Genomic DNA, 27,530 nt, shown 5'->3' with positions numbered 1-27,530 from the left:
GTCAAGGGGCATGAAAGGGAAGCAGTGGTTGGGAAGGGAATGAGACAGGGTTGTAGCCTCTCCCCAATGTTATTCAATCTGAATATTGAGCAAGCAGTGAAGGAAACAAAAGAAAAATTTGGAGTAGGTATTAAAATCCATGGAGAAGAAATAAAAAATTTGAGGTTCACCGATGACTTTTTAATTCTGTCAGACACAGCAAAGGACTTGGAAGAGCAGTTGATCAGAATGGATAGTGTCTTCAAAGAAGGATATAAGATGAACATCAACAAAAGCAAAATGAGGATAATGGAATGTCATCGAATTAAGTCAGGTGATGCTGAGGCAATTAGATTAGGAAATGAGACACTTAAATAATTAAAGGAGTTATGCTATTTGGGGAGCAAAATAACTGATGATGGTCGAAGTAGAGAGGATATAAAATGTAGACAGGCAATGGCAAGGAAAGCGTTTCTGAAGAAGAGAAATTTGTTAACATCGAGTATAGATTTAAGTGTCAGGAAGTCGTTTCTGTAAGTATTTGTATGGAGTGTAGCCATGTGTGGAAGTGAAGCATGGATGATAACTAGTTTGGACAAGAAGAGAATAGAAGCTTTCAGAATGTGGTGCTACAGAAGGATGCTGAAGATGAGATGGGTAGATCATATAACTAATGAGGAGGTATTTAATAGGATTGGGGAGAAGAGAAGTTTGTGCACAACTTGACTAGAAGAAGAGATTGGTTGGTAGGACACGTTCTAAGGCATCAAGGGATCACCAATTTAGTATTGAAGGGCAGCATGGATGATAAAATTCGTAGAGGGAGAGCTAGAGATGAATACACTAAGCAGATTCAGAAGGATGTAGGTTGCAGTAGGTACTGGGAGATGAAGAAGCTTGCACAGGATAGAGTAGCATGGAGAGCTGCATCAAACCATTCGCAAGACTGAAGTCCACAACAACAACAACAATGATATTGGTAACATTTTTGTTCTAGTAGCAGTATGTTTACATATTTACTGTCAGTAGGGCCATGGGATATTAAACTCTTGTGCAAATACCTGTAATATGACATGATTCAAATTTGATCCTCAGCTGCAGATTCTCTAACTGGAATGGAATGCAAAGTGGTGCTACTGACACGGAAAATGATGAGAGATTTGCAAATGCAAACTCTTTTAATCTTGTGACTAAGTCCTACTCTTTTGAATATTGAAGTGATTAGCACAATGTAAGCTTATAGTTAACATGAATAGAATCAAGTGATGTGGGAGAACTGTACAGAGAAGTTAACACTTCAGTATCTACGTTCTGAATGTTATGGGATGAATAAACTACATTCTACACTCTGTAGCTAAAAGCCTAGAGCAAAGAATATGGCATGTATTATGTAGAAGTTTATTTACTTATTTTTATGTATTGTAATATATATATACCATAGATCTATTTTTGCATGTAGGTGTGGAAAGGGAATCACATACTGAGGATAAAAATACAAATTGATGATACAAAGGTCAGAAACAAAAACCATCAATATTATCTAAACAAAGAGTTTAATTTACTAAGTACAAAAACTATTTTCATGACTTACAGAAACAAACAATGTGATTTATTAGGTGTAAGTAAAGTAGCATGAGACATTAAAACTGGAAAACAGAAAGATACAAGGGACAGTCATATCTGTCTCTGTTAAAGAATTCATCTAGACACTAGAAACTTTTTTGAAGCAAAGATTCCTTTATATTACTTATAAGTCATTGATTATTACCTTGTGTGGACTTAATATTACTTGGAAATGTGTTCACATTTCCTTCTTGTGATATAGTAGTTGTATGCCTTTCTCATTTCATGTTGAAAATAATTGTCAAGCAAAAATGACATGATCAGAAAGAGATATTGTGAGACAGTAGTTAATATCACTTCTTACTTGAAAAGATTATGAGAGGAGATTGTTGGACACACTCTATATACAACTCTGATTATCTTTTTCTAAATGGTACAGACTTTTTTTGATATCAGTCAATTGCCTCATAAGATGATTCTGTAACACATCAATGATTGGAAGTAGTTGAAACAGTCGGATTTTGAGACATTGATGTCTCTGATTTTGGAGATTATCAGAGGACAAATGTTGCTCGGCTAAGCCTTTCCAAGGTTTGGAAGATTTGGTGTTCCCAATTAAGCCTATTATGGGCATGGACACCCAGGAATTTTGAACATTGTACCCTCTGTATCTGCTGGCTCAAATGTGCCATATTAATCTCCTGAAGGCTTTTTGACCAGAATGGGGCTGAATGTAATTAGATTTGCTGAGGTTTATTGGTACAGAATATACTGTGAACCAGTTCAGAATCTCTTCAAGTAATGGGTCTTAAGTTGGTGGATGTTTTATTGTCTATCATAATGCTTGTGTCATCTGCAAACAGTGTGAAGTTGCTTGCTCTGTTGGAGGACAGACGTAGGTTGTTGATTATATAAAAAAAGAAAGGCAGCAGAACATGGACAGAACTTTTTGGGACTCCATAATGTACTATGCTCCAGTAAGACTTTACCCATACTACCTGTGTATTGTTTCCCTCTATTACTATTTTCTATCATCTGTCCTGCAGATAGGATATTAGCCAATTATACAGTTGTACTTGGATTCCATAGTAGCATTCTTTCTCCACAAGTGTCCTATGGCTGGCAGAATCAAAAACCATAGACATTTCTCAAAATATGTCAGCTGGCAATGTTTTCTTGTCAAGGCATTCCAAAATTTTTTTGTAAATAAAAATATGGCATTGTAAAAATATATTAAAAACAAAGATTCCAAGACTTACCAAGCGGGAAAGCGCCGGCAGACAGGCACATGAACAAAACACACAAACACACACACAGAATTACGAGCTTTCGCAACTGGCAGTTGCTTCGTCAGGAAGGAAGGAAGGAGAGGGAAAAATGAAAGGATGTGGGTTTTAAGGGAGAGGGTAAGGAGTCATTCCAAGCAGACTGCTTGTGTCTGTGTATGTGCGGATGGATATGTGTGTGTGTGTGTGTGTGTGTGTGTGTGTGTGCGAGTGTACACCTGTCCTTTTTTCCCCTAAGGGAAGTCTTTCCGCTCCCGGGATTGGAATGACTCCTTACCCTCTCCCTTAAAACCCACATCCTTTCATTTTTCCCTCTCCTTCCTTCCTTCCTGACGAAGCAACTGCCAGTTGCGAAAGCTCGTAATTCTGTGTGTGTGTTTGTGTGTTTTGTTCATGTGCCTGTCTGCTGGCGCTTTCCCGCTTGGTAAGTCTTGGAATCTTTGTTTTTAATATATTTTTCCCATGTGGAAGTTTCTTTCTCTTTTATTCACATCAAAATATGGCATTGGTTGCACAGATAACTGTTCTGCATCCAAATTGGTTTCTGCTAATTACAGTATGTCAAAGTTGTCAAGGTGAGTGATAATCCTGGGACATTTTATTTTTCACCCAGACCATCCCCCAAGAAGATCAAGACTTCATGCGAATGGCATTGCAGGACAGATCTGCATCCTCCTCTATGCTGGTGAAACAGTGGAACTCATCATACACTACCAGGGGTGACAGTCTACCACTGTTTATTATGGCATGGGTTATGTGCATGTGCACATCATTCATTTCTCCACCTACCTATGTTAATAACATCCTGTGGCCTATAGCCATACCCTTTCTGCACAACACTCTAGACACTATTTTTGAGCAAAGCAATGCACGACCACATAATGCTGCATTCACACCTGTCTTCTTGGTGTCTCAGGATGTCAGCCTTTTGCCCTGGCCTGCCAGACCATCATACTTGTTGACAATCAAAAATGTATGGGATGTGGTGAAATGGCAGGTGCAGTGGTATGACCCAGTGCCAACTACCACCACAGAACTTTAGACTCAGGTAAATTCAGTATGTAAGGCTATACCACAGGTATAGCCTTATACACATCGATGCCATCACACATGGAACAAGTTATCAGGGCCCATGGTGGACCCTGTGCCTACTGGGCAACAGGATGCATGCTGAACAGATGTGACTGAAATGCTACTCATTTTTGCAGAACATAGTAATGTACTTGTCCTATGAATATGAACATGCTCTCTCTAGTCATTCAAGGTGTTCTGTTTTTTTCTAAATATGCGTGTCTTTAAGGACAGATGTGTGGCACAATTTCCATTCAAATTACAATTGATGTTGTGGTTTCAATACTATCAGTAATTTTCAGAGTCAACCCTGGATGACATTCAGAAAACTGTAGTTTAAAAGCCCATCAAAAAAATGATTGTTAACCAACTTTGGCAACAAAGATGTGGCAAGAAATCAGTTACAGCTTTGTTGAAGGCACCATTCTTTCATTTACAGCAAATAATTTAGGGAAGTTACACAAAATCTAAATCAAGATGACTGTATAAGTATCTGATCTTTGTTCGACAATCTTTAGAAACATTGTATTCAGCATATACAAATTGTTCCTAAATTTTTTTTATGTAAGTGACTTTGCCAATACAGTTGCATTATCAAAGCTTATTATTAAAAATTTCTTGATACTCCCATATAATCAGAACAATCAGTGGCTATAAATTTGGTTCCTTTCTGTACACATACACTACTTCTCTTATTTGTCATTATGATACACCTTGGAAGTATCCTTCACAGTGAGTCTGTATTTTTGTATTTGTATTGCATACTGGTATGATTTACACCTGAACAACCTTAGAAATGAATGCTATTATGTTTATACAGTTTTTGATGAACCATAAGTAGATGTCAGACACTAAATAAGTCTGTGGCTGTACTGAATATTCAACACAAATATATATATATATGTGTGTGTGTGTGTGTGTGTGTGTGTGTGTGTGTGTGTGTAATGTTTTACAGTGGCCAAAGATTACTGAATACATGAACCAAGAAATGCATACAGTACCCTCTCATGTGCCTGGCCAATATTTTAAGCAGCTTATTTCTTATTTTTATTTATTGCTTTCAGGCTGCTGCACAATTTGGCATACAATATTTCAATTAAGTTGATATGTGTGGAACTTCATATAAAATGTACTTACATTTGAGGCACAGATTTTCAAAGTAGTCTACTCCTTGAGCATCAACAAATTGAACATACTGTCCTGTAGTACGCCTATCAGATTCACTGAGATGGCATTGCAACGTAACATAATTATATTCCAGTGAACGACATATGAAGCGATCCTAAAAGAAAGAACATTCATTATTTAATATTTATATCCTTCGTCAGTACACTGTAAACTATACAATCAATGGTGAGAAATTTTTTTTATTTAATTTTTTCTCTCCTTTATACCACATTTAAACAGAGAAGCCCAAAAAAAAATTGTTTATGAAATTTGTGCTGTCTATGAAAGTAGCAAGATAACCTAAAGTGATGGGCAAATAGTATGTCTGGAAATCAAATTTAATTAACGTATTTTGGATGAAATTCACTGCTAAAAATAGCATTTAAATAAATTTTTGTTATCAGTTTGGCAACAGTGGAATTGAACTTAATTTTCTTTGTTTAAATTTTTGAATATGATACCTCTGCTTGTTGAGAAAGCTAAATTGACACATTGTTTTAAAAATGTGAGCCATAGGTTGAAATGGCTAGTTATAGTCATAAACTTATTTGAACAATATTTGCAACTTTGATTCCTACTAAAGATGAATCCTTAAAGTTTACCTGTGAATAATATTCATATAGGTCAAATACATCACTTCATATTTTACCTTTTGTTAAGTATGATACTGAAAATTTTCAATTTATAGTGTTATTGAATATACCAGTTTTACCTCTGTATCTTTGTTTTTCACTTTCATAACTCAATTTACTGTATACCCAATAACATCAGATTAAAGAAAAAGTACTGAAATAAGATACTGTGTCTGAAAACTTGAGATAACAATCAAGGCTTAAATGAGAGCTGAGAGTCATAATGCAGAGAGATTAATTTTGTGTAATAAAACCTGTGTTTGAGGAGTCATTAAAGTTTCTAACATAACCTTGGAAAAAATAAAGCTGTGACTATGATACTATGATAATTGTTGATGGTATTAGTCATTCTCTACATATTGACCCTTGAGTGTGACACATTTTTCATAATGGTGGACAGTTTGGCAGGGAGCTGGGTTGTAGAAATCTGCATTTTTGCTGTTCAGGAAATGTTCCACCTAAAAAGTCACATTTATGTAATTCTGGAAATGTCTGTCATATAACAATTTCTTCATATGAGGAAACAGGAAGAAGTCACTGGGTCCCATGTCAGGAGAATATGGGGAATGTGAGGGAGGGCAGCAAGCAAAATTTTATAGCATGAAGAAGCACCATGTGTGACTGTGCACTATGAGCTGGGGCACTTTCATGGGGCAAAAAGATACTATTGGAAAGCTTAACGAAGCACTTCATTTTGACAACACCCTGTAACCTCATCATGAGATTTTGCTAATATGCTCTTGTGAAGATTTGCCTCTTATGAGCATAATCTGTTAGCATCACATCATGGTAGTCCCAAAAAACACTCATCATCTTTCCTGGTGATATGTGGGTCTTCAAATTTTCCATTGATGATGAATCCAGATATAGAATGGGACACTCAGATGTTTAGGATGGGTGGTAGGAACAGAGCATCGAGTGATATTATACCTTGAACAGTTAAACAGAGAACCAACTCGTGTAGATAACATCATGGACCCAATGATAACAAACAGACCCAAACTTTTCGACTCTGTAAGTGCAGAACAGGGAATCAGTGATCATAAGGCTGCTGCAGCATCCTTGAATATGGAAGCAAATAGGAATATAAAAAAAAGGGAGGAAGGTTTATCTGTTTAGCAAGAGTAATAGGAGGCAGATTTCAGACTACCTAACAGATCAAAACAAAAATTTCTGTTCCGACACTGACAATGTTGAGTGTTTATGGAAAAAGTTTAATGCAATCATAAAATGCGTTTTAGACAGGTACGTGCCTAGTAAAACTGTGAGGGATGGGAAAAATCCACTGTGGTTCAACAACAAAGTTAGGAAACTATTGTGAAAGCAAAGAGAGCTTCAATGCAAATTTAAACTCAGCTAAAACCTCTCAGACAAACAGAAGCTAAACGATGTCAAAGTTAGCATAAGGAGGGCTATGCATAAAGCATTCAGTGAATTTGAAAGTAAAATTCTATGTACCAACATGACAGAAAATCCTATGAAGTTCTGGTCTTCTGTTAAATCAGTAAGTGGATTGAAACAGCATATCCAGACATTCTGGGATGATAATGGCAATGAAACAGAGGATGACATGCATAAAACTGGAATACTAAACACCTTTTCCCAAAGTTGTTTCACAGAGGAAGACCGCACTGCAGTTCCTTCTCTAAATCCTCTCACGAATGAAAAAATGGCTGACATCAAAATAAGTGTCCAAGGAATAGAAAAGCAACTGAAATCACTCAACAGAGGAAAGTCCACTGGACCTGATGGGATACCAATTCGGTTCTACACAGTGTACACGAAAGAACTTGCTCCCCTTCCAACAGCCATGTACCACAAGTCTCTAGAGGAATGGATGGTTCCAAATGATTGGAAAAGAGCACAGGTAGTTCCAGTTTTCAAGAAGGGTTGTCAAGCAGACGCACAAAACTATAGACCTATACCTCTGACGTCGATCTGTTGTAGAATTTTAGAACATGTTTTTTTGCTTGAGTATCATGTCATTTTTGGAAACCCAGAATCTACTCTGTAGGAATCAACATGGATTCCGGAAACAGCGATCGTGTCAGACCCAACTCGCTTTATTTGTTCATGAGACCCAGAAAATATTAGATACAGTCTCCCAGGTAGATGCCATTTTCCTTGACTTCCAGAAGGTGTTTGATGCAGTTCCACACTGTCACCTGATAAACAAAGTAAGAGCCCACAGAATATCGGACCAGCTGCGTGGCTGGATTGAAGAGTTTTTATCAAACAGAACACAGCATGTTGTTCTCAATGGAGAGTCATCTACAGACGTTAAAGTAACCTCTGCTGTGCCACAGGGGAGTGTTATGGGACCATTGCTTTTCACAATATATATAAATGACCTAGTATGATGCTGTAGTATACAGAGAAGTGCCCGCATCTCGTGGTTGTGCGGTAGCGTTCTCGCTTCCCGCACCCGGGTTCCCAGGTTCGATTCCTGGCGGGGTCAGGGATTTTCTCTGCCTCATGATGGCTGAGTGTTGTCTGTTGTCCTTAGGTTAGTTAGGTTTAAGTAGTGCTAAGTTCTAGGGGACTGATGACCATAGATGTTAAGTCCCATAGTGCTCAGAGCCATTTTTGTATACAGAGAAGTTGCAGCATTAGAAAATTGCAGCAAAATGCAGGAAGATCTGCAGCAGATAGGCACTTGGTGCAGGGAGTGGCAACTGCCCCTTAATATAGACAAATGTAATGTATTGTGAATACATAGAAAGAAGGATCCTTTATTGTTTGATTATATGATAGCGGAACAAACACTGGTAGTAGTTACTCCTGTAAAATATCTGGGAGTATGCCTACAGAACGATTTGAAGTGAAATGATAATATAAAATTAATTGTTGGTAAGGCGGGTGCCAGGTTGAGATCCATTGGGAGAGTCCTTAGAAAATATAGTCCGTCAACAAAGGAGGTGGCTTACAAAACACTCGTTCGACCTATACTTGAGTATTGCTCATCAGTGTGGGATCCATACCAGATCGGGTTGATGGAGGAGATAGAGAAGATCCAAAGAAGAGCAGCGCGTTTCGTTTTGGTGTGGCAGGCTTTTTTGAATGGGTATGAGCTGTCACAGGACCCAGTTGGCACTGACCTTGGCCACATACAGAATTTGTGTGAGATGTTGAGAACTGAACCATGACTGATTTTCACTTCTTCCACAATCCACTATTAACTGACTGCAATATGCTAGTCTTTGAGCATCTAGACCTCCACCTCTCTCACAATTTCTAGTTCTTCAGAGAGGGATGATTTGCCACTTTGTTTTTTGTCATTGAGACTTCTTTGGCCACAATGAAAGCATCTATTTCCATACACTTCCACTAACTCAAGATAGATTGTTGCAGTGTTCTTTCCCTTAAAATAAACTACACAGATTACCATGTGATTCACCACATTGTCAATGGGCTATGCTATTTTGTTTTGGCTCCCCTTGTGAGGATTTCAGTGTGTACCAGGAGTGCAGATGTATACCTGCTAACAAATAAAAATATTAATTATGTAACTTCCTTGAAGTGATGATTAAAACTATATTACTATCCCTCAAAGAGTTAAGGTGCAGTAAATTTCTTGAATTTTCTTTTTCTTTTTGTGTTTAATACCATTTCTTGACTTCTGAAAGGTATCATAGGTCCTGTTCTTGGGAAACATGATCCATTTCCCATATAAACATGGTGAATTTTTATATGATTATACCTAGAAACATACCTCATTAAGACAAGCAGCTTGGCAGGCTTCTTTTGTAGATGTGTAGATAAGAGCATTGTCTAGTCCACGTATCATTTTATTTGGAACTCTTTCAAATGCCCAGGGTCGAAGGCACACATTATCTGAAAGTCATTTTATAAGTTTTAAATTTCTTGCAATAGGCAGTGGGGCGCTCACAACACTTTTGGCATATACAAACACAGATATCAGTCACAATTCAGTGCTCAGCAGCAAATTGTTTGTAATAATCAGCAGTAGTTTTTATGGAAATCTTGTCACAAAAATAAATGACTGGTATATCAGGTAACTTGTGTCTGCAAGAAGGAAATTTTGAAATCTATACTAATAATAAAACTGTAAAAGCATCATGTCTGTCTGTTTGAACTTGCTATCTCCAAATCAACTACACTTGAGTATAGTTTGGAGCAATGTATAGGCTGTATTTCCTCAAAATTGGAACACAGAAAAAGGCTATTATAATTTAAAGTTTACTTAAAAATCATCTGCTCAGGTTAATAGTTTGGATGTCTAATCATTATGGCATAGTACACTAAGGAACCAATAGGTGGAACTTTTAGTTTTGTAGTACACCACAGATCCAGTAGATGGCACTGTTAGCTTTCTTTTACCTCTGTGATAGAAGTATTTTTGGAAGTTTACATCAGTGACAGAATTAAGTGCCACGATCTCACCTTTGCAAATACAACCTAACATTTAATTTACTTGGCTAGCATATACAGATTTACTGATTTCACTTTGTGTATTAAACACTTAATGACAGTGTTCTGCTTCTTTTGATAGCTTTTATTTGTATTTAACTTCTTTCCCAGGAAAGTTTGTTTTTTCTCAGCAACAGAAGTGTTTTCAGAATTTTACATCAGACAGAATGAAGTACCACAATTTTATCTTTATGAATACATATTAACAGTAAATTTATGTGGCTGGATATTATTTATATTCTTTGCCAATGAAAACACATTTATTAAAATTGCTTTGTGATTTGGGTGTTTACTGATTACATTTTGATTTCCTTTTGATTGCAAGTAAAAATGTCTAAAAGATGATCAAGCCTTTCTGAATACAGCAGAGCTACTAAAAGACTGAGCAACATTCTGTCTCAAGAATCCAGTGAAGATCATGAGGTGAGACTCACTGTGGCTCAAGATCATCAGGCTTTAGCTCACTCTTTGGAGACTCATTCCAAAAGCAAAAGCGAGGTGCAATGCAACTCTGCTCAAAAGCATCATGATTATCTACCTCCTCAGAACCCTTTACTCACAGAGGCTGAAAGTTACTTCTCTCCAATGTAATGTTGTAGAAGCAGAAATTGTGATGGGAATGGTGCAGGTGAGTGGGTTTTTGTACCACTAATCTTGCTTATTCCTAAAAATTTACCACTTTTCATTACATTTGTAGAATTCCCAGTGAACTTGAGTTATGCTATGACCATAAACAAAGCATAAGGCCAGGTGTTGTGTGTTGCGTGCATGGACCTTAGTGTCAGTTGCTTTTTGCATGGTCAGCTCTGTGTGGCTCTCCCATATTAATGAAGCAAACAAGCTCTCTATTTATATCCCCATGTGTGTGTGTGTGTGTGTGTGTGTGTGTGTGTGAGTGTGTGCGTGTGTGCGTGTGTTGTCTATTTCTAGTGAAGGTCTTGTTGGCTTACTTGCCGACAGTCTTTTTGTTGTGCCTATCTGTGACTCATCATCTCCACTAACTGTTGAGTTGCAACTACCCTTTTCATAATATTGTCATATTCCATCATGGATTTTCCATTGGTTGAAAATAAATTCCACATGCACAAAGTCTTGAGCACAGCCATAAATAAATATGTGGGCAACAGCAGCTTTATCAGTTATTAACACAATAAATTAACTTCAACTGAAAACATGTTAAAATTAAAAGAAATTTCAGTCTCACAAAAATGTATCCTCCCTTCCCAAAGTGTATCTCAGGAGGTAGACAACACTACAAAGTAAGTGACTGTTTGTCGAGGTGATACAGTATGAGACTCCATATATTGCAAGACTAGTGATGACTAACATGGTATGAAGTGTTCTGCAGCAGCAGTAGTGGAGAACATGGTGATAGCTATAGTGAAGTGAATGAGGAATACAAGCTACTTCCTTGTGAAGAAGAGGGATGTTCAAAGATTAAGACCTGGCAGCTCTAGTATGGAAGGCCCACCCTACGACCATTGCATACTCTTCATGGTATTAGGAGACACCATCCTTCCTGCCAAAAAATCGAAATAATGTTGGGTATATTACTGGAAGGGTGGAGGACACCCCAATAGATAGCAATGTGGGGAATATCTTTACTCACACCACTGTTTGTATTCCAGAGGGAATCCTTTGGAAAAATCTACATACTTCAACAATAACTGAATCAGGAACACATATTTCTGACATAACAAAGCATATAAAATTAACTGGAATGTGAGAGAACATCAGTCAATAACAGATAATTTTTTTGCATGTTAAAAAGTAACCTTAAGGAATGTAAAGGGGAGAGAGACGTATCATTGTATACTAATGACAACAGTTTTCTTTAAAATTAGTTGGATGAAGCAAAAGTTTGTGAAAGATTGTAAAGAAAAGAAATGATACAAAAGTAGTGGACTAACTACTCGTTAAAATAATTTTCCATCAGAATATCATAAACATTAATGAAATAGGTGGATAAAGGGAAGTCTAAGCTATCAAACAGATAAAAAAAATATTGGAGTGAATAATGAGAAGTGGCAGATTTCAAAACCAGCTACAAAACAAACAATTAATAACGAATATGGATGCTTAGTGACAGAAGTGAAACAACAGAAAGAGTATAGCAGTTCAATTACTTCAGAAATACTTTGTTTTTCACCAAATGGTTCTATAAAATGAAACATAAAAATTCAACACGTGAAATAAGCAAAAGGCAACCATTTACTTGTAGTGGAATAATGTGTGCCACATAGACATACATAATAGAAGACAGACTTGCTTGTGAACACTGGCTTTTTTCCCTAACAAAAGTATGCACATTCACACACACAAACACACAGACAACCAGACACCCATCTCAGAGGAGGAGATCAACATCTAAGAAAATGGCTCGTGAAGTTGAGAAGGAAAAGCTGAAGTAAATTTGGGAGCAGGTGTTGTGGTTATGGAGGAAGAAGCAAAGATTGTCCTTCCCATGAGTCCAGATCATGAAAGTGTCATCAATGAATGTGAACCAGATGAACTGATATCCATTCTGTCAAAAAGTCTCTTCCTTACAGATATGCCACCAGTGAATGTTACATTTGCAGTAAAAAAAAAAAAATCAAAATATACTGATAATCTTTATTGACAACATTATTCTGTTCATCTCATCCATAAACAGGTCTCCCATGTTGTCTGCTCCTCTGACAACAGAAAATCTGTTAACCAGCCACAGCTAGCGCTCCTCTGATCACCTAATGTCACCCTCACCTTGAAAAGCTCAACGACATCCTTCATCAGGACTTCGACTACTCCTCGTCATGCCCTGAGTCGAGGAATATCTTGCCCAAAATCCTAGTTGCATAACCCAAAGTAGTGTTCTGCCATCCACCCAACCTATGGAATATTCTTCCTTGTCCATCCCTACTCTGACACTGCTTGCAATCCTGCACCATTTGGATCATTCCCTTGTGGTCGACCCAGGTACAAAACTTGTCCCATACATCCAGTCACCACCTTCTACTGCAGTCCAGTCACAGGTATTTTCTACCCAATAAAAGACAGGGCCACGTGTGAAAGCAGCGATGTTGATGATGATGAGTCCCATACTCCGTTTACCGAGCGTAGGGGAGCGACGCGGGAGACCCGCGCCGCCATACTAGGCAAGGTCCTAGTGGAGGTGGTTTGCCATTGCCTTCCTCCGACCGTAATGGGGATGATTGATGATGATGATGAAGACGACACAAACACCCAGTCATCACGAGGCAGGTGAAAAATCCCTGACCCCGCCGGGAATCGAACCCGGGACCCCGTGCTCGGGAAGCGAGAACGCTACCGCGAGACCACGAGCTGCATAAGCTATGTTGCAGTTACTGTACAGCATTCTATGTGGGCATGACAGGTAACCAACTGTCTATTTGCATCCCAAACTATGACAGACTGCAAACTTGACCAGCCAGTAATGAAAATTCTGCACACATTATACAAATAATTTTAACAGTTGAAAAGGAAGATTAGACTTAGAGGAAATAAAGCTGTTGTTCCCTTTTAAAGGAACCATCCCTCCATTTGCCTAGAGTGATTTAGAAAAATCACCGAAAATCTGAATGTGGATGGTCAGACACAGATTTGAACTGCTGTTCTCTCAAATACAAGTCCAGTGTGCTAACCACAGTGTTGCCTCACTCAGTTTTAACTGCTGCTGCACTACACAGGCCACTTGGATACTCCCTTGCAGCACAAGTTTCTCTGAACTATGCAGGTGGGAGTTGTCTCTGTAGCATGTCCTCCACTCTCACAACCCCCCTGTCCCCTAAACCTCTGTTAACATGTTCCCCACTGTCTCTCCCTACATTTTCGTTTCTCTCTTTGCTCTCTGTCCTCTCCACTCCTTCCCTGTCCAGACTGTGTACTGCCTTCTGCCCCCACTGTTCCTCCCATGCCCCCTCCCATCTCCCCCTGTGGACATTCTCTCTCTCTCTCTTTCTCTTGCACACACTCTCTCCCCCTCCTCCCCCTCTCTCCCCTATCCCACCCATCCCTGTTTCTCTCCCCCCTTCCTGTCTCCTTCTTCATCTCCAACTTCCTCTCCTTTCCCTTTCTACCTTTTCTCCTTTCCCTCTCTCTATATCTTTTATATACTCTACCTTTTGAACTCCTTTGTTTTGTTGTTCAGCTGCTGAGTCATCTGCTAAAGACCTGCCCACACTATCCCGCTACCTCCTCCCCCACCCCCCTCCTTTTCCTCATGCATCCTTCTCTACTCCCTTCCCACGTCCATTGGTCCAGACAACTACTCTCAAAAATCTAGAATCAGTCTCACCACAGGAGTGAATGTTTGGGTGTCTGGGTGTCTGTTTGATTGTTTGTGTGAATGTGTATACTTTTGCTAGAAAAAGAGCCAGAGCTCAAAAGGTAGTGAATACTGTTTTCTGTTGGATGTGTCTATGTGCTACATATTAGTCCACTGTGGGTGAGTGGCTACCTTTCCCTTATGTCATACATTGTTCTGTCCATGAATTTCCAACACAGTAGTATAAAAATTCAATAATATGAATGTGGCCACTTACAATATCCTCAATAGCAAACTGACAAAATAAACTTTCTTGGCATTATTACAAGACAATGGAAATGACATGTGTTATATATGGCAGTGAGATTAGGGTAGTAACAACAGGAAATAAATATGGACTCCATACTGCAGAGACAATATTTTTTGAGAGGAGTCACTAGCTGCAGGGTACATGATACGAAACTAAATACAGTAATCAGGCAAGAATAAGGAATTAAAATGTCTTTACAGGAAGATTAAGGAGAAAAATTGGACAAACTATTCCATAGAAATGAGATAAAATAGAATGCCGAAAAAGATGTTGGTCCCACTGGCAAAAGGTCATTAAATGGACTAGAGAACAAGTAAACTGTAATGTATGTCCATGATATAAAAATAACAAGTAAATTTCCAATAGACAAGAATTAACTAGAAGCTATCCAGTTCTAAACTAATAGCGTACACTTTCTAAATAGAGAAAGAAAAGACTTTTTGAACAATTGCCAACAATAACTGGTAGCAGAAAAAAGCATTTTTATCTTGCATGTGTACGAATATAGTCAGATATGTTTGGTCACGTCAAATACCACTAACTATTCTTGTGTGTTACCACTTCCATGCTTTATTCTAAACAATGTATCAATAGTACTCTGAAAAATGAAATTCTGTTTATGGACACAAGTGTTGGTCATTTTATTCACTAAGTTTTGTTTTAACATCATCACATTTGTAATATGATACCCATCATTAGTGATTTTGGCCATGCATTGGCCATCTTCATATTGTATACATTGGCCATCTTCAGACACTATAGGTACAGAAAATGAATATGGCCAAAAAGAGTGATGATTGTTATCATATTATAAATGTGATGGCCCCTAAAATTATTTTTAAAAATGTGTAATTCTCTTATTGTTTTTATTCTGTGTGAAGTTACCACTCCAGGACTTTGCTAATGAATGTTACAGTATTAGAGTGTTCTACAGTTATATAATAAAAAGAGGAGCAGGGAGAAAATATGTTTCTCTGCTGTGTATCTTTCCATTTCCTCATACATCATGTTTCTAAAGATCCATAGGAAGACTGGATATAAATTTGCTGAACATGGGAGATTCATACATGCACAATCATTAAAAGCCTTTTAATTTGGAAGTATTGATATTAATGAGTTTTTTATATTAATTATGATTGCCTTATCTCACATATGGTTAAAATACATATTCATTACCTGATCTTATCTGAAGTTTGACCATGTAATACATGTTAACAGACCGCTGAGGTGTTACTGATGGATTTGTTGCTGAAGTTTCATTTTGGAGTTCACACAATGTTTCTTGCTTTGGCGTTAATGGATTAACTACAAAGCTGCAACAACAGAAACAAAAGATTTATGTGGACTATTCTTATTTATATTTGAGAAGTCAGGGTAGATTTCGAAAGGCTGCAACATGAGACTTCTCATTAACTTGAGGAACGTGACAGAATATTACGAAATTTTTGTGTCACTTCTTAAGAACATGTATCATTTATGCAAATTTCATACTTGAGTGAACAATTAATAAAACTGAAAGCAGGAATACTTTATACATACATTTGCAACTGAAAAATTTTAATACTGCATAAAGCACAATTCAAAATGTCATCTCATTCTATCAGGTAAAAAAAAAAAAAAGAAAAGAAACTAGATCCACAGTTCTACATTAGTAGCAAGTAAATGACTAAGTAAGTAAGTAATTAAGTAAATTGACAATGGAAGAACTATAACAAAGAAAGATTTATAGGATTCCATTTACACATCACTCAAAATTCCATGAGAGATATGTGGCATTTAAATATATATACATATAGACATATTTCCCAAATTTATAAGGCGTGCCAGTCTGTGGTGCCTCACTTTATGATCTTGTGTGTAAAGAAGAAGTGCATGTGTCAGTGAGCCAAGGCAAATACAGAGTGTGATCAAACAAAGGAGTATTTACTCTAATAACTTAATGGAGTCACACACATCTGCTCATCTGAAAGAGCTTATTGACTTATGAGGGAAATGCCAGACTAAACATCCAGAATTTCAGGAACTGTCCTTGGTCAGTCCTGAGACTATAAACTGCTCAAACAACATTTTGTATGACTTTTATGACTTGCATAGTTAAAAACAATAACATCTTCCTTAATACTTGTTTTGGTATGTGAAATCACCACATACTTGGGAAATTGAGGAAAAGTAAATTTCCATTTTCAGTGCAGTTCAGTAGGCAATGGACCAATGTAAGTTGTGTACATTGATCATCTATCAACATGCCTCAGAGGATCATTTCTAGCTTAGACCCTGTGCACCATGTCACTTTACAGTGAAAAGAGTTGTCAGCATGGGAAATTGCTTGCTGGAGCAGTATGAACCATTGTGACAATGTTAAAATATTCACCACTAATGTGAGGCACAAAATATTGAATATCTACCTCACCATAGTCACTTGTGATCCAAAACACCATCTGTTGATCACTGCTTACAAATAATGGCTTTTAGATACCCTAGACAGAATCCAAGAGAATTATGTGCTGCCTTTTTGGAGGCAATGTGAATGGTTGTATTGATCAGGCTATATGAAGTGTTGTCTACATGATCAATTTTGTCTTTAGGTATCCATTACAAACAACATTACAAACTCATCAGCACCATGTTGCACGTGGAAAGTGAGCAAGGGGGCACCAAGAATGGAATCTAGAACAGTAGCATCAAGTTCTCTTCACTGACAAGTAAATAATTTGTTTCATACTTGGTGATCATCATAAACAAATGTGGAGATGGCCAGGTACCAATGGATGGTTCAAGAAAATTTCTCCATATGAGTGACTTATCATTTGGCATGTCTCCCCCCCTTTTCCATGTGTACACTTTCACCCATGTCAGTGATATGTGTTGTATACAGAGGTTGCACATGGGCCTCCCTGGCCTTGTACAAAGGTTGGTGCCCCAAAAGATGCTTCTAATTGTGACATGTACTGTATGGAAGTCTTACTGTTGTCACACCTCTGGCACATCTCTTAGCTTGGCACCTGAAGTGGCTGTTTGTGCCTTTTAGGCCTTAACCCAGCCCTGTGTGGATCACTCATGGTTTTGCCCATATCGTGTATGGAAGGTGGAAGGGGATGGTGGTCAGTCATGTTTCTGCATTTTAGTGGTGAGTTCATCTTTCAGTATGATAATACATAAGAACACCACACCCAACCTCCTCCAGGAGGCAGGAATCAAGCAAATGGAATGGCTTGCAGTATCTGCTGACATGAATCCAGTTGAGGAGGCTTGGGACCAGTTGAAACTTGCAGTTCCTTGTTGCATGAATGGTCTAGACACACAGGATGTCCAAGAGAGCTTCTGTTGAATAGGTGGACAGGCCTGAGCAGCATAGTCTCAATCAAGTTGTGGACAACATTCCAAGGAGGATCCAAGCATGTTACAGTGCATAGGGTGGAGTGACATTATGTTGATTGTTACAAGGAGCAGATTTTGATTTCACAGATGCCACAAAATTAACAATTTCAAACAGATTGCTTTTATTTTGTTTATGGTTTTCATTTTGTTTTACAATAAACAAGTTCCTTTTTCTCTTTGGGTGGTGCAAATGTTTCTGAGCTGACGTATTGCCTGTTGTCTTCTGTGTAGGGTTCTTTGGCCAATGTTTCTTTAACAATTTTCCGGCCTTTGGTAGCATGAGTGGATGACACTGCCAAAGGTTCAACCTCCATTGCTGGTGGCAGACTGAGAGGGTGAACCTTTGACAAAGGCAGCCAATCATGCTGACAAAATGTCAGGAAAACAAAAGAAATGTTGACTGAAGTACCTGAGATGGAAGACAACATGCAATATGTCAAAAAGTGGCCACAAAAGCCTCAAAAAGTTTTTGAGCTTTCTATTTTCATGCTCTTTACTTCAGTTTCACCTCTGAAAGTATTTTTTGTAAGTTAAAAATGCCACCATGATTCAAATGTAGACCCATCAATGGATGGTTGAAGAAAGGCACAGGCATATGGGAATACCATCTAGAATATTGTACTGCCTTATATAGCACTGGAGTGCTGAAATCAAACTTTGTATTAGAGACTACTTTGTATTCTCTTTTAATGTACTGGAGGTGTTTGAGTGGTTAATTTAGACAATGTCATTTGCAGAACTGTGCAGACCCATTGGTTGTTCCTCATACATTGTCTATTCTGTGGAGTACTCTGTCACTTGTTAGAAAATTAAGTGAAAAAATCTGGCATAATGTCATTTTCTTCTGTCTCTAACATTTTTTTGCAGGTTACTGGGACATCCACATGCCAGTATTCAATTTTACTCAGCATTAAAAGGACTATAAATTACTTTTGCATCACAGTACATTAAAATATCATGAAAAATCACAAATATTCAAATTAATCTTGAAAAAACACCTATATGTTATGCAGAATTGTTTTAGGATAAAAGCTGAACTTTTCAATAGACCATTAATTAAAGTTGGCATACCTAATAGATAAAAGTATTCACTGCATTAAGATTGCAACCTAGAATTTAAGCTGTCATGAATAATACTTCACCAATCAAGACACATGAGTGAATGCCTTATATCCTGTACCAAAACACCACTTCTCAATAATTTTCTTCTGCAGTTTCCACTACAACAAAGACTCTCCTATTATTCTATAGGTCTAATGCACCATTTAAAGTATAAGTCCAGCATACAGTTTAATAAAATTGTGAATTTGACCAAACAAGAGGTATTGGTTTAGTCACCAAACAGAAAATTCAGAGAGTTACAGCTATTGCAATATCACAAAATGAATACTCACTGTATTCTTCCAGAAGGAAGAATGATAAGGAGATAATTGCAAACCAATGGGGTCAGGTAAATTAAGCCAGCTTCACACTACAAGTGCATGACTATGTGAGTGGCCAGGTCCAGTCGGCTGATTAATTGGAGAAGCTGTTTTTAATCAATTTGTCCAAAATATTCAAGACTTGATAATGAAGAAAACTATATGCAACTAGCCAAGCATAAGCATGAAATTATGCCATTACTACTTAAAAATGAACCTATGAATTCATTTAGAGGATAAAAATTGATGATTGTCTTCGTTTTCATAGCTATTAAAATGTAAACAGTAAGAAAGGTTGGTGAGAATATATACAAATAAAACTTTGTCAAAGGCATTTCACCAAGCAATCACGAAGAAATGTTTCCTTTAAAAACATGCTTCTTGGAGAAGTGGCATAGAAAACAGACTTAGAGGAATCCTGTTTAAATTACTCTGTGCACAAAATTTACTGTTTAAGAGTTGAGTTAAAGAAGTTCTTTCCTTTCATCTGTCTTGCTTGAATAATTAATTATTGTTCATAAGTATACAGGCTGTCTTATAATATTCTGCTGGTGACACTTCTCAGTTTATTGACCAAATGACAGTGCAGCAATGTTTCACAGAGTTCCTTCTCATCACCTTCAGGAAAAGATGATGAGTAGGCAGTTTCTTAAAATTCTTCTGTATGACTCTGTAATTTGACTAGTAATCTGACCTTTTTATTATAAGTAATTATTTTCAAGTCACACATGAAACTAGTGTGAAGCTATTGTCAATATTTGCAGCCATTCTTTCTCAGTTGCAACTTAATTTACATTTATCATGAGAACCATAAGGTTGGCAATGTTGCTCAAAGAAAAATTCCTAATGAAGAAACTGCACCAAAGCTGAATACGCTGAGAGAAGGATGAATGAAAGTATTATACTACTGTGGGATATGGCAGTGAATGTGAGGAGAGGCTATGCTGAGATAGATAAGCAGTTTTATGAGTGAATGTTGAAAATATTGTTGTGATAGATCGAGTCTTTGGAGTGAAACATGTTACTGCATCTCAACAGAAATACAGATAACACTGATGTAAGTGTAGATTATTTGGATCTACATTTTATTGCTTCATAAATGAAGAATGTTGCAAAGTTAGTAATTTCAGTTGGTTTAGTCTGTTGTATGCTTTCTTTTAGTTAATTAACAGATGGAAAATGCATGTTAGTTTACATACAGATGAAACCAATTCAGGCTAAAAATAATAAAAATAACATAAATGTAAAAATCTTTAAGAAATCTACAATCAAGAAACAATTTCTGAAAAAGCATACTTAAAGAAACAATGAAGGTTAAACAATTCCACACTTAAACATATTTCATTGCTCAAAAATTTCATAATGTGTATCACTTGTTTGTCACTATTATGTATCACATAAATGTAAGTCTAGCATCATGCTTATGAGTGCCAAGTGAAGCAATAATGGTAAATCAGCTTACCTGAAAGCAGCTGCTTGGCAGTCGGCTTCTTCCCGGCACCAACCCTGGCACTCATACAGTGTCAGATTCTTCACAGAGTAATATGTTGTGCCCCGATAGTCCTGGTCGGTAAGCTTCTCGAATGCTGTACGACCTGTAAAATGAGAAAAAGCTTTAAAAGTAAGATGATGAAGTTGTATATCTGCGGGTATTTTAGCTGTTTTTTCCTTTCTATTTCTTCCATATTACCAATCACCTTTATACTTAAAATGAAATGAAACTATTATTTAATTGGTGGCAGCAACAGATCTTTTTTCTTTTAAAAAAAGCCTACGACAAGTTTTGGCCTCTCAATTTACATCAGGTACCTTGGTAATTTAAAAAATAAATGTATTGAGCTGTAAACTATCTGTAGACAAAAACAACGAAGTACATGACACAAAATGAAAAATACACCATTAAATGAATAATGTGTACAACCTAATAAACTTAACTGTTAAACCATGTGAACAATGTCAAATGTAAGAATACAGTCAAAAGCTGGGAACATATAACTATCAGTGATGAGCAGCTCTTATAAGCAAGCAAAGTATATATTATTCTGGTCAGCAGATTACTGGTATGGCATGTCAGTCTAATAGTCTGATAGGCTTCACATTTATCTGCAGATGTTTTGCTTGGAAATGTGATGGTAATGTTTTTGCTTGGACCTGAAAGATAAGTTGCATGTTTCATAGATTTTTGACACCAGTTCAGATAACTTTGCAGTCCCTGCATCTAACAAAGATTTCAATATCTTTGAAGGTATGTTATTGATTCCTGCTGCCTTCCTTAGCTCTGCTGAACTGTCAACTCATTACTGGATCACCTAATTCTTCCACACCAAGTTCCTCCTACTCTACTACTACACTTAAGAACAGTTCCTCTCCATTATACAGGCCTTTGATGTACTCTTGCCATCTGCCTGCTCTTTCTTCTGCATTAATAGTGATTTACCATCTGCACCTAAGAAGTTTAAACCTTTGTATTTCATTTCTCTGGAGTTTTGTTTAACCTTCTTGTAGGCTTTATAATTCTTTGCTACAATTATATCTTTCTCAGTGCCTTGAGATGTTCCTCTCATCCATTCTGACTTTGCTTGTTTGCTTTTTTTGTTAATTTTATTATTAGGTAACCTGATACTAAAGACTTTCTACTTCAATATTAAGACTGTTACATATTCTTCTTCTGTCTGTAAGATCAAGTATTTCTTGAGTCATTCCTGGTCATGGCTTCTATCTTTACTTTTGCTACATGTTAAATGTCCTCTCCTTCCTTAATTGCTTCCTTTGTTAAGTTCCACTTCTCTTCTACTGAATTACTCTTGACACTTTTACCCAGGCCATTTGTCACTGCCTCACAGGATTTCCACTTTGTCTCATTCTGTCCTCAATTTTCAGTATTCCATTTCATCATGAAGTCCTTTTTTATCCTCTTAAATCTCAACCTGCTATTCATCACTGCTAGATTATGGTCTGAGTATGCATTTTTTCTTTCTTCATTTCTTCGTTTGTTGTCCTCGGTGCCAATGTACTGTGATGTGATACTGCCTGAAAAATGAGGTGCAGAAGTACAACACTGACTACTTTAAATAATGTAGCCAACAGGTACATAGTTGCATTTCACAGTAGTTAACTTTCACTGTTCACAAACCCCCAATAATCCACAGTTATATATGGCCAGTGCAGTATTGTTTTAACTTTCCATAAGACTCTTTCATAGTTTCCAGGCAAACCTCCACATACTGCTACTATGAAATTAGAATTATATTAATACCTTCAGCTGCTGATGGGCATTGATATATATCAACAGGGACAGGTGAAAATGTGAGCCCCGACCAGGACTCGAACCCAGGATCTCCTGCTTACATGGCAGACTCTCTATCCATTTGAGCCAGCGAAGACACAGAGGATAGTGCAACTGCAGGGACTATCTCACACAAACCTCCTGCGAGACCCACATTCTCACCTTTTATGTCCACACACTACATTCGTAGTGTCCCTCCCCAACATACTCATTACTCGTGGAAGACATTCTTACCAAGTCCTGTAAGAGTTTGGGAATATGTGTGCATCTGCACAGAAGAAGAAGGTCATAGCCAGTATCGCCAGAACTATACACGTATATGGATATGGTTTCTGTACTTTTGGACAGGTCTGAAAGAACAGACACTATATCCATATAAGTATATACTGCTACAATAGTTTACTATTGAACATCTATGAGCAGTAAAAACCTAACCACAAAGTTCACAGTTCTTGAAGAATAGAAAGGTACATGTGGAACAGACACTGTCATTGTTTTAACACACAGCCTAACTGTGTGCACTTATTTCACAATTAAGTTGAAGCATGTTGTTGTTCTAACTAACACAGGTTTCTTGTCTGAAGCTCGGCCATGGACTGACTGTCTCGAGAGCAAAAATCGGGCCCTTATATATCCTCACAATAATAAGTATGTAAACTACACATTGTTCGAATTAAAACTTAACTCATGAAATTAACTGAATACATTGAAAAATTGGTTCTTTTTAAGAGTTTCTTCTACTAGTAGGTTTAAGCCGAATTATTTGTTTAAATGATGAAATTAACATATATAGTTATGCAAACAATACTTTTGACAAAACTGTTAATTATTTTGGAATTTATTAAGTGTGGGCTTTGCTAACATGTTTTCGGATCAAGTCAAATAAATGCTTAAAGAATGTTATTAGTTGTTCATCCAAATTTTTATATTTAGTACAGAATTTATATTTGTTTATACATCAACAATAGAATTTAATTTATGAAACAATCACTGATTTCACCCTATAACAAAAGATACTAACTAGGCATAGTCAAAATAAATTAGAAAATCAATTACATACATAAAACTAAGCACAAAAATAGATCTAGTGTTATATTCTTCAACACTGAGGTCCAACCTTTCTCTTTTATAAAAATACAGATTATGCCCACATATGTTAATGGTTATTAGTTAAGAACAAAATGAATTTTAAGGTGTGTGTGTGTATGTGAATCTTTAAGGGATCAAACTACTGAGGCCATTGGTCCATAGACTTACACACTGCTTAAACAAACTTACACTAAGAACGACACACACATCCATGCCCAAGGGAGGACTTGAACCTCTGATAGGAGGGCGAATTTTAAGGAGGCAGATGGCAAAACAAGAAGGGAAGTAAAATTATCCCAGCTTGCTTCATAACAATTTGAGTACACTTTGCATTTGTGTATTTGATTTCTAATTCTTTTCTAACCATGATGAGGTCTAATTGATATCTCCAGGTATTTGCCATGTATAGCTTCCTCCACTGTGATTCTGGAAGACGGACTTTTCTAAAAGTTGGGACCAGTGGAAAAACTGTAATAGACTCTCTCTACTCCCATTCTTTTCTTCAAGGCTATGTTCCCCAAGAACTCTATCTTCCACTCCCATTCCTATAATAGTGGTCCAATCACCTAGGACTATCAAATTTTCATCCCCCTTCACAAATGTTATCAGTTCTTCTGTTGCCACATATATTATGTGTGTTTCTTCATGATCAGTTTGTGATGTGAGCATGAAAACTTCCACAAGTGTGGTTGGTGTTGGATTACTTTCAATCCTCAGAAGAATCATTTGGTCACTGATGCTGTTGCTATCATCTTAGACTCATCTGACGAGAAATCTTTTTCTTCTTTCCATTTCACTTCACTAATCTCTACTAAATATAAGTAAAAATGTAAATGTCATGTGACTAGGGCCTCCCTTTGGGTAGACCGTTCGCCGGGTGCAGCTCTTTCGAGTTGACGCCACTTCGGCGACCTGCATGGCAAAGGGGATGAAATGATAATGGTCAGGACAACACAATACCCAGCCCCTGAGCGGAGAAAATCTCCGACTCAGCCGGGAATCGAACCTGGGCCCTTAGGGTTGACATTCTGTCATGCTGACAACTCAGCTACTGGGGCGGAGAAATCCAAATTACACTACTGGCCATTAAAATTGCTGCACCATGAAGATGACGTGCTACAGACACGAAGGTGCTATGATATGCAAATGATTAGCTTTTCAGAGCATTCACACAAGGTTGGCGCCGGTGGCGACATCTACAACATGCTGACGTGAGGAAAGTTTCCAACCGATTTCTCATACAGAAACGGCAGTTGACCGGCGTTGCTGGTGAAACGTTGTTGTGATGCCTCGTGTAAGGAGGAGAAATGCATACCATCACGTTTCCGACTTCGATAAAGGTCGGATTGTAGCCTATCGCGATTGCGGTTTACCGTATCGCTACATTGCTGCTCGTGTTGGTCGAGATCCAATGACTGTTAGCAGAATATGGAACCGGTGGATTCAGGAGGGCAATACGGAACGCCGTGCTGGATCCCAACGGCCACGTATCACTAGCAGTCGGGATGACAGGCATCTTATCCGCATGGCTGTAACGGATCGTGCAGCCCCGTCTCGATCCGTGAGTCAACAGATGGGGACGTTTGCAAGACAACAACCATCTGCACGAAAAGTTCGACGACGTTTGCAGCAGCATGGACTATCAGCTCGGAGACCATGGCTGCGGCTACCCTTGACACTGCATTACAGACAAGAGGGCCTGCGATGGTGTACTCAACGACTAACCTGGGTGCACGAATGGCAAAACGACATTTTTCCGGATGAATCCAGATTCTGTTTACAGCATCATGATGGTCGCATCCGTGTTTGGCGACATCGCGGTGAACCCACATTGGAAGCGTGTATTCGTCATTGCCATACTGGCGTTATCCCCAATGTGACGGTATGGGGTGCCATTGGTTACACGTCTCGGTCACCTCTTGTTCGCATTGACGGCCGTTTGAACAGTGGACGTTACATTTCAGATGTGTTACGACCCGTGGCTCTACCTTTCATTCGATCCCTGCGCATGTTGCAGGTCCTGTACAGGCCTTTCTGGATACAGAAAATGTTCGACTGCTGTCTTGGCCAGCACATTCTCCAGATCTCTCACCAATTGAAAACGTCTGGTCAATGGTGACCGAGCAACTGGCTCGTCACAATACGCCAGTCACTACTCTTGATGAACTGTGGTATTGTGTTGAAGCTGCATGGGCAGCTGTACCTGTACACGCCATTCAAGCTGTGTTAGACTCAATGCCCACTCGTATCAAGGCCGTTATTACGGTCAGAAGTGGTTGTTCTGGGTACTGATTTCTCAGGGTCTATGCACACAAATTGCGTGAAAATGTAATCACATGTCAGTTCTAGTATAATATATTTATCCAACGAATACCCGTTTATCATCTGCATTTCCTCTTGGTATAGCAATTTTAATGGCCAGTAGTGTAGTTAAACCTGCTCTTTATCTCTTCAGGTGAGGATCCAAGTTGGAGGGAGTGGACGGCCATTACTCCGCATCCCAAGAAATAATTATTAGAAGTGTTTGTATTTTTACATGTATAATTTCCAGATCTCATCACTATAAATTGGAAAATAAAGTAGCGTGAAAACTATGAGTTCCAAGATGGCATGAAACTCTAGAACTTACAAGCCCTGTTTAATTCAGTGCTAATGTGAGGACCTTCTCAAGTGGATGGGTTTGCGGCCTGACCAGTAACATTTCAACCAGGTGAGGCGTACAGGCTGACCTACCAAATGTCAGCAGCAAATGGCTCATGAGTTCACAAGAAGAAGAGGCAAATTACAGGTATCTGAGTAAGGGAAGAGAGAAAGGGTAATAATCTCCACTAAGGAAAACCACAAGGGAAAAAAGCAGAAAACAGAAAAATATATAGAAATGATTCAAAGAAGCAGAATTTCCACCTTAATATGTTTGTATAGTCATAGTTTGCAGCCCAGAGTTCACAATTGTTTTGCTTAGTGAAACACTTGTAATTGTGAGTGCGCAATTTTATACTGTGTGCAAGGTGCCATTATCAAAAATATGGGTCAAATGGCTCTGAGCACTATGGGACTCAACATCTTAGGTCATAAGTTCCCTAGAACTTAGAACTACTTAAACCAAACTAACCTAAGGACATCACACACACCCATGCCCGAGGCAGGATTCGAACCTGCGACCTTAGCAGTCCCGCTGTTCCGGACTGCAGCGCCAGAACAGCGCTGCCACCGCGGCCGGCGATGCCATTATCAAAGGTTTTTTTGAAGGTGCTGGGAAGACACAGGCAGTAACAAACTGTGACCCCCCCCCCCCCAGAACCAAACCTTGGATCTGCACCTTTATCTCATTATAGATTCTCCAATTTCTCTATGAAATTCAGACGCCTAACGTTCGACACACTGATTCATAGAACATTTTCCTTTATTCTTCACCCTCCTGGTAACCCTCTTCTGACTAGTCTTCATCTGGAGATCCATAAACGGACTTATTTATCTCTGGATTTTTATTGCAGAGGAACTGGTCATCATGCGACTATGATTGAGGGCTATATGTCCTGTGTGGCTGTAATACAGTGGTTACATTGCCTTCTGCATCCTCAGATGATTTAGCGTTGCTTATTATTCCATCTTTACAGCTAGTTTCCCATGTCTAAAGCAAGAGAGTACCCTGA

At 38.1% G+C, this 27,530-nt stretch overlaps 1 protein-coding gene across 1 annotated transcript in view; it reads right to left on the bottom strand.

Annotated features, from left to right (window-relative positions):
* LOC126298810 (uncharacterized) overlaps window positions 1-27,530 on the bottom strand; it is a 118,779-nt gene that overhangs the window by 28,103 nt on the left and 63,146 nt on the right. The window contains exons 3-6 of the mRNA XM_049990275.1: window positions 20,965-21,097; window positions 15,880-16,016; window positions 9,411-9,532; window positions 5,037-5,181 (exon numbers count right to left, since the gene is read on the bottom strand). Of these exons, the coding sequence (XP_049846232.1) occupies window positions 5,037-5,181; window positions 9,411-9,532; window positions 15,880-16,016; window positions 20,965-21,097 (537 nt within the window). The remainder of the gene's footprint in view (window positions 1-5,036; window positions 5,182-9,410; window positions 9,533-15,879; window positions 16,017-20,964; window positions 21,098-27,530) is intronic.

Source organism: Schistocerca gregaria, chromosome X, assembly GCF_023897955.1.
Source record: "Schistocerca gregaria isolate iqSchGreg1 chromosome X, iqSchGreg1.2, whole genome shotgun sequence".
NCBI lineage: Eukaryota > Metazoa > Arthropoda > Insecta > Orthoptera > Acrididae > Schistocerca > Schistocerca gregaria.
This window is presented reverse-complemented; position numbering and strand designations above follow the sequence as displayed.